This window comes from Sinocyclocheilus anshuiensis, unplaced genomic scaffold (genome assembly GCF_001515605.1).
Source record: "Sinocyclocheilus anshuiensis isolate Anshui unplaced genomic scaffold, SAMN03320099.WGS_v1.1 scaffold1826, whole genome shotgun sequence".
In the NCBI taxonomy this organism is placed as follows: domain Eukaryota; kingdom Metazoa; phylum Chordata; class Actinopteri; order Cypriniformes; family Cyprinidae; genus Sinocyclocheilus; species Sinocyclocheilus anshuiensis.
The window spans coordinates 439,411-448,145 of NW_015542582.1; the positions used below are offsets into that span (position 1 = coordinate 439,411).

General features: G+C 36.7%; 1 protein-coding gene across 3 annotated transcripts in view; it reads left to right on the plus strand.

Moving 5' to 3' along the window:
* Positions 1-691: 691 nt before the first annotated feature.
* The window catches only part of LOC107694425 (OTU domain-containing protein 4-like), a 15,964-nt gene continuing 7,920 nt past the window's right edge, over positions 692-8,735 (plus strand). Inside the window, exons 1-14 of one of the 3 annotated variants that reach the window (XM_016494114.1) lie at positions 692-1,157; positions 2,182-2,265; positions 2,384-2,434; positions 2,645-2,691; positions 4,217-4,289; positions 4,377-4,458; positions 4,545-4,695; positions 5,625-5,667; positions 5,784-5,907; positions 5,996-6,060; positions 6,507-6,601; positions 6,820-6,938; positions 7,021-7,271; positions 7,358-7,442. In XM_016494114.1, the coding sequence (XP_016349600.1) occupies positions 1,002-1,157; positions 2,182-2,265; positions 2,384-2,434; positions 2,645-2,691; positions 4,217-4,289; positions 4,377-4,458; positions 4,545-4,695; positions 5,625-5,667; positions 5,784-5,907; positions 5,996-6,060; positions 6,507-6,601; positions 6,820-6,938; positions 7,021-7,271; positions 7,358-7,442 (1,426 nt within the window). In that variant the 5' untranslated portion in view covers positions 692-1,001. The remainder of the gene's footprint in view (positions 1,158-2,181; positions 2,266-2,383; positions 2,435-2,644; positions 2,692-4,216; positions 4,290-4,376; positions 4,459-4,544; positions 4,696-5,624; positions 5,668-5,783; positions 5,908-5,995; positions 6,061-6,506; positions 6,602-6,819; positions 6,939-7,020; positions 7,272-7,357; positions 7,443-8,735) is intronic. The other 2 variants (XM_016494117.1, XM_016494116.1) reach the window with 2 other exon arrangements.

The following is an 8,735-nucleotide window of genomic DNA, read 5'->3' on the forward strand; positions in this document are numbered from 1 at the left end:
GAGCTTTTTCGAAACTCTGAATCAGTTAAACTATTGCGTCGCAAAATAATTCACATATTGATCAATTTCAAAGTGCTCCAATCGGATTGCGTATATATCGAATTATTTGATTCAGATTGTTGAATCCTGTTATTCACAGGATGAATATAGAGACTGCTTTAGGATTATCAGAGCTTTGGATATTTTATCTAGATCAATTTTTAATAAAGAAAAAAGCGGTTTAGAGCCAGTAAGGGAGCCAGTAAATAACAAAAAAAAAAAAATATATTATTTATATATATTAAATTTTTTATTATATACATATGCATGTATGTGTGTTTATATACTCTCTCTCTCTCTCTATATATATATATGTAGGCCTCTGTGTGTGTGTGTGTGTACGAAATAAATCATGTAGAGTTAAGATTATCTCTTTTTTGTGACTATGCTCATGAAGGATATACTGGTAAACTATAAAATGGAAGAGATCTGATTCAAGATATCCTCACAAAAGTGTCTCACACGTTATTTAGCCTCTATTTGTTCCACTTCTTTCATGTAAATAAATAAATGTAAATAAGTAAGCATTTATTGACTTGTTTGCTTGCTTTCTTACCACTTTCTCTTTCAGTTCTGCTCCTGTACTTATTCATTTAGTCATTTATAGATGCGGCATGGGGCGTGTAGTTTCACTTTCTTTTTCGCCTACATCTCCCAGCGTCGGTCCCTTTTATTTTCTCAATTGTGTCCTAATGCCTTTAGAAAACTACACATTTACCCGCTTTACGCCCTGGTGGTAACTTGGGAGCTAATATTGCAGCACTGGACGCATATGTTGGTGGAAGCGATTGTCTGAACTGGAGTTTCGACTTTAATTTGCACTAAAACAAAAGCGAATCCAGTAAATCCAGTCCCTCGGGAGCCTTCATGAAGAGAGACTGGAGTGCAGGGATGGTAAGGAAACTCTGTCTGCAGATATAGTGTGATTTATATCGGGATTGTATCGTTGGGAGCGGATCATCATGGAGCTCCGGGAGGCACCGGCAGACGCGCAGCAGCAGCTGGCCGCCGACAGGACGCATGAGAGCCGCATGAATGAGTACCTGCGCTCGCTGGGCTTTTACCGCAAAAAGATCGCCAAAGATGGGTCATGTCTGTTCAGGGCCGTGGCAGAACAGGTCAGACTGATCCTGATCTTTATAATCCCAAATAAATGTCACGATTTTAATGTTTATTTAAACATCTAAAACTTCCTTAACCGCCTTCGTGTCGCATCGCGTGATTAACGTTAAATCTAAAATGTCACCGCAATAAAATTATTGTCCCGTTTTTTTCCCTCACTTGTGATCTAAATGTTACGGATTGTAAGCTTCTACGGTTTGCCAAAATCACTTTTTAGTTTGTCTGACGCTAATTAGCTTTAGCATACTAGCAGCTAACATGCACTACAGTTGTTGTTTATTTCCACACAAAGCACAATGAAGCTTTATTTAATCTGTATGAAGGAAATATATAAACTGTAATCATTAAGTTTTGGTTAGGTTTTATCGATTGTCGTATTGATTTGACTTAATGTGTGATATGAATTGGTAATATTATTAAAACATTAGTTTTAATAAGATATTATGCAGGTTCGTAAATTGTTTAATGATCATTAATACCTGATCAGATGCTTCGTAATAATTACTAATTTCTTTGTTTTGAGACGGTGTTTGAGTATCAAATCACGTGAGATCAGTGTTTTTTATATATGAAATATTCAGCATATATTCATTCATATATTGAGTTCTGCAGTTTCAAGAGTTTTGTTTTTAGATTTATAGGATATAGATAATCTGTTCGACTGACTTTGGATATGAATTTGAATTCAAAATACATTTGAATGAATATTAATGTTAATAATGACTTGAATCTCTCTCGATATATATAAAAAAAAATCTATTTATTTTTAACATTAGTATTAAACGGTTAAGTATTGCTGAATCATAACTCATGAAGTCTGCATTTAAAACTTGAATGACTTCAGTAGTTTGTGTTTTGATCAACCTGTTTTTCCAGATTATGACGGCTGAATTATGGAGTGTAATGCGTTGAATGTGTCTGACTCAGACCGACATCTCATGACATGTTTCATTATGTTTATAAATAATTTCATAGCACATATAAAGCGCACAGACTGACAGGTGTGTGTTTGATTGACAGGTGTTGAACTGTCAGGCTTTACACACAGAAGTGCGCGCGGCCTGTGTTAATTATCTGAGACAGAACAGATCTAACTATGAGCTGGTGAGACGACATGAAATGCATTTTACATTCATATATATTCATATTTTGCATACATGCATTCACATGCAAGCATATATGACAAGTGTATTAAAGCTTCTTTGTTTTTTCTCTGTGGTAGTTTATTGAAGGCAATTTTGAGAAATACATGGAGAATTTACAGGATCCTCAGGTAACAAATGGAATAAATAAAACATTGTACATTAATGCAGACGCGCTCATCCAACATGCTTTAGCTTGAACACAGATAAACTTCAATTTCTCATTAAAACATCATTTTCAGTTCTGGCTTGGTTGTGATTGCACACTATTTTAATATTAAAATGTAAATATTTTCTAAACACTTTCTGTTTTTCTTTCTTATATTCCTCCATCCGTTTAGAGCTGGGTTGGACAGGTGGAGATCACAGCTTTGGCTGAGCTCTATAAGTGAGAATATTACATTTATTTATCTATTTTAACTGCATATTTTGAGGTATGAACTGTGATAATGTTTCATGCATTTGCAGTCTTGTCTGCTATTACACTTCGATTACTCGGACAGTGATTTTATGGCCGGCCTTCATGAAGTAGCTTTATTGTCGGTCGTTACTGATTTTTGAAAAGCTGTGGCCAGTTGTGCATTATGTTCACTTACATAAATTCGATCACAAGTGGTATTTATTGGCAGTAAAAAAACATCTCATTCGAATTTGTCATGCAATCAGTTCCTGAGGGGAAAGTGATTACATTGTAAATTGTGAAGTGCAAATACATCATATCATCAACAAGATTATCAATGCATGATACAATCTTTCATCTCAATCTTTTTTATTTCTTCATCTCTCAATCTTAATTGGGTTGCATTACATTATATGTTTGGATCATTTAAATCTCATCTTACTAAGACACATTATTAGAGATATAGAGTGACGAGTGATATTACTCAGTTTGGGCATCTGAATAAAACTGAGCCGTTTTTCCCCCCCATATTCTCACTATATCAGACTACATTAGGGCTGTCAAAATGACTGAAAAACAAAATTCGAATTTTCTACTTAAATATGATAAAAATTCGAATTATATTCGAATTTAAAAGGCATTATTTCTGTTAGGGGGAAAAAAGCTTTATGCTTCTCTCCTGAGGCCACAAGAGGGCGCATCGAGCAAAATATTATGCACGTTTCTTCAAAGCATAATAAAATAACATGACTATCTTTGAAAAAAAGTGCATGATGTTTAAAATAATGTTTATAAACCATATTTAATGAATAAAGTTGCTTAAACAATTAGAAGAAAAACCCCGCACCATGCATGTATGTATAGTTTAATACAAAGGACCGAAAACCGATCACAAAGAGTAGGCTACATTCTTCATTTAAAAACATGAGATGCAGTGGGATGGGAAAAACCGCCATAACGTCTTTAGACATGCTTTTTAAAAGTTGAACTTACATTCATTTTACATGGCTTTTAAACATGCCGCTCTCTTGTGCGAGACGCGAGTGCAACGCTGATAGATGTCCCTCTAGAAAATGTGATAAATATGCGTTCTGTGTGAACGGCTTGGTTTCAGTTTTGACGTAAACAACATCTTCTCCACACTGATGCGCTCGTTTTCCACAATATATTGAATGAACAACGTAGCAGCGCCGCATCTAGTGGGTTCAACTGGATAGGCTAACAAAAGCATTCAAATGCAATCAATGACACGTACATCGTCATCGCATCTCGTGCGCCACTGATAGGCTGCCTGACGGCTGATGCAGACCTAAAATTCGAATGCAACGTTTTTGCATTCGAATGTGGATTTTTTTGTATTTTTTTTTATTTGACGAATATTCGAAATTCGAATTTTTTTTGACAGCCCTAGACTACATGTGAAATAAAAGCCTGGCTTCACGTGGTAAAGTGTGTTTTATATTACCAGTTTGTTACCAGTGATTTCTGATGGTGTAATAATTCTTTCTTCCAGGCATGATTTTGTTATTTTCCAGGAGACTGATCAGCCCCCTGTTAACATCACAGAGAATGGCTTCACTAAAAAGGTGCAGACATGCTTTCATGCAAGATTTTTAGTCTTTATATTTTCAAATGTAAATCAGTTCATTTCCATAACACGATTTCTCTGTCAGGTACGACTGTGCTTCCTCAACGGAAACCATTATGACAACGTTTACCCACAATCTTTTGAGAAAAGTGCTGCCGTGTGTCAATGTGAGTGCTTCTCCGTTATTTAAAGATATAATGCTGCTGTATACTTTCAATATCAGAATTACACGAAACTGTCTCTCCATCTCTAGCGATCCTGTATGAGCTGCTGTATGATCGAGTGTGTGGCGCCGAACGCAGTGTTTTAGGTTCGTGTATGAAGGGAGGGAAAGGACGAGATAAACTGGATTCGGAGGAATGCAAGAGCAGTGAAGAGTCTGATCTGGAGGAAGATGAGTTCTGGTATGGATTTGCATGTTTGCACGAGTCATTTTCTCTCATAGTATCATTAGTGCAATGTTATATCCTGTTTTGTGGTCTAGTCAATCCTCATAGATAAAATCAAATCCTGCCTGCCCTTGATTAAAGAAATAGTTCACCCAAATATACAGAATTTGCTGGAAATGTACTCACCCTCAGGCCATCCAAGATGTAGATGAGTTTGTTTCTTCATCAGATTTGGAGAAATGTAGCATTGCATCACTTTGTCAGCAATGGATCCTCTGCAGTGAATGGGTGCCGTCAGAATGAGAGTCCAAACAGCTGATAAAAACATCACAATAAACCACACACCACTCCAGTCCATCAGTTAACAAGTTGAGAAGCCAAAAGAAACAAATCCATCATTAATATGTTTTAACTTTAAACCATCACTTCTGGGCAAAATACGAGTCCATAATCCATTAATAATGCTTCCTTCCAGAGAAAAAGTGCATCTCCTGTTGTCTCTCACATCAAAATCCAGACACATATTTGTTCAGAGCTGTTTTGGCTTGTAAACAGTGTTTAATCTGTGCAGATTTCTCTCCTGATTCAGACTAAATGCGTTTTTCACTGGAAATAGCAATATTATGGATATTTTACTGAGAACCAACATTTTGAAGTTCTAAACATCTTAATGGTGGAATTGTTTCTTACAAACACGCAGCTTTTGGCTTCTCCAGATGTTAACTGATGGAATGGAGTTATGTGTGGATTATTGTGATGTTTTTATCAGCTGTTTGGACACTCATTCTGACGGCACCCATTCACTGCAGAGGATCCATTGGTGAGCAAGCGATGCAATGCTACATTTCTCAGAGTGAGTAAATTTTCAGCAAATTTTCAGTACTATTCCTTTTGAATTCTGCTATGTATGACTTTAATGTAATTCAATATTTTGGTCTTTCCAGGTCGAGTGAAGCCAGAGAAAAGCCTTCCAGACCGCCGCAGAGGGTAGTTTTCTCTCTCTATTTATATCTCTCTTTCTTGAAGATTGAAATCACATTGTTTCTGTTTTTTGTAATGATACTCTGATATATTGTGGTAACAAAACTATCTCTGCACTTCAGGGTCGTGGGAGGGGCCAATCTCGAGGAAGGGGGCGTGACCTTCTCTCCACTAAGGCGCAGAGGTCCCTAAACCCCGCCCTCTACAGGAATGTGGAGTATGACGTGTGGCTCCGTTCTAAACGACGTACTTCATCTCCTTTTTTGTTACTCTTTGGAAATGTAGTTCATATTTTGTTTGAAAAATATTTTTTAATAACTATGTGTGTATTTAGTTCAGCAGCAGCGGGATTTCTGCATGGCTGTAGGAATGCAGTATTCTGTCGGAGATAAGTGCAAGGTTAGCAGTATGTGCTGACATTTTTACATTTTTAAGCATTTGAAGACTTTATTAAAAAGTTGCATTTGATTAATACAGGTACAACACCGTTCAAAAATTTGGGCTCTTTCAACCACAAACTTTTGAACGGTAGTCTGTTATTAATCTTTTTTTTTTAAATTATTTATTGCCATTTTTCATTAATTTGACACTTACAATATTGTGCTATATATATTTGTGATTTTTTTTATTTTTTATATTTTTGTTCAGTTTGAGCTACTGAAAAGTATTTATTATTTATTGCCATTTTTCATTAATTTGACACTTACAATATTGTGCTATATATATTTGTGATTTTTTTTATTTTTTATATTTTTGTTCAGTTTGAGCTACTGAAAAGTACTATCCAAATGAAATGTATTATTATCTAACTGTCTTGATTTTGTTCTCTTGTCGATCTTTCTCAGGTGCAGCTGAATAATCGCTTTTATAATGCTTACGTTCAGGAAGTCAGTCCTGACAATGGCCCAGTCACTGTGTTTATTGGGGAACTCAACAAGCAGTATGTGTTTTTATGTGTTTGTTCATATGTGTAGGTGTTTTCATAAACTCCACCAGCTACTATTTTTTAAAAAGTGGTATGCAGTATGTATACTGCGCATAGTATGTTAATTTTCTGTATGCAAGGAATGGCAGTATGGCCTAATTCATTTATTTAACATATTAAAATATGCAGTATGTAATTGATACTACATCTAACACTCTTGCTTGTGTGTTTAGAGAAACTGTGCCGTTGTTGAGTTTGCGTCTTCCATCTGAAGAGACTCAGTCATGGCAGCCAGTGGCAGAAAAGGGCAAAAGACATGCTGCACCAAACAACAGCACACAGACGTCCTCTGGTACGTTCTTTCCAAATCAAAAACACATTCGACTGATGTAAACTCACACACGCTCAGTGTTCGCATCGGATTCTTTATGCAGAATGGGAGAGCAGAGGAAGTCGGAGGTCAAACAAAACGCCGTCTCAGTCGGCACCCAGCGGCCGTGTGCATAAGCAGCACTCCTGGCCTCCGCAGGCCACCCCAGATGACACAAGAAACAAGTTCAGACGGTCCGATCAGCGCAGCAGTCCTGTGTGTGTGCTTCCAGAGGAGAAAGAGGAAAGCGCCATTTTGGAGATTCTGCACAAAGACGAGCACAACTTCCCCTCACTGGGAACAAGCCCCCAAACGGTGAAGCCATTGCAAACGCATTTATATTTGAAACACATAAAGTGCACAAAGTACTTCACTTTTGATAACCTTTCCTTTGAATTCAGGCCACTGCTAGTGAGGTCATAAAGAAAGGAGGGGAAAAGAGAGGCTCCCGGAAGAAGGACCAAAAGGAGCATGTCTCAGAGACAGGTGAGCGGTGAAGCTCCGTCCCCTTTTTCCAGTATGCTTTTATTATGTATGATAGACTAAAGAAATTCTGGGCTTGTAACTGACGTCAACTACCTTGACATGTTTGCGTTTTTATAATGTATACTTATACCTATGCTTTATATATAAGCTTAAAGGGTTAGTTCACCCAAAAATGAAAATTAGACTCTGTTTTACTCACCCTCGAAGCATCCTAGGTGTATATGACTTTCTTCTTTCAGACGAATCCAGTCGGAGTTATATTAAAAATTGTCCTGGCCATTCCAAGCTCTATCATTGCAGTCAGCGGGTGTTGCAGTTGAACAGTCCACAAGTCGTCAAATAAAGCGCGCTCATCCATAATAAAACGGGGGATGAATAAAGGCCTCCTGTAACGAATCCATGTGTTTTTGTAAGAAAAATATCCATATTTCAAACGTAATAAACACTTTTCTCTCACTTTCGTTATCTTTACTACGCGGAAGCCGTGCCGGCGTATGACGTATGCGCAGCGCGCACACCTCTGAGATATGCTAGTAGGGATGTAACGGTATGAAAATTTCTCATTACGATTATAGTGACCAAAATTATCACGGTTATCAGTATTATCAGGGTATTGTTAAAATGAGTTAACACATAAATCACTTCACCAAGTTTTATATTTAAAAATCAACAAACAACAAATAAAATGACTTTTTGTTTGCATAATCACTAAAACAATAACATTACCAATGATGTTCGGATTTTAAATGACAACTTGACTGACAACAGTTTAATAGCATGTTGAAATATCTAATGTAAATGTTCAAATAAAGCTTTGAAAAAGTTTCATAAAAAGGTAAATCTCACATTTCAGTCTTAAATAAAGAAAAGATATGTCAAAATGATAATTGATTAATAAATTATGATATGTATTTTATCTGCTCCATAAATAATTCTTGATAACTTATCTGAATTGTATAAATGTGTAGAATCCACATACGCTTGTTTTTCATCAACCGGTCAAAATTTACAGCAGGGCATGCAAATTCGGTCCGTTTTTGGCCAGACAGAAACTGCAAGCAAGCTGAATGTAAATATAAGTCTCTGTAAATCCACTCACTGACAGCAGGTGGCGCTCATGGAAAAGCTGAATTACAGCTGTTTCCCGTAACCGCCGTGGACAAAGCAGTATTGTGATTAAGAACACTTCCTTTAGGTATTACATGGAGCGAAGATGAAAACAAAATGCCATCGAATCATTTCTGAAGACAGTCAGAACCTTCAGAGGTACATTCATATAATTAATTAATTCAT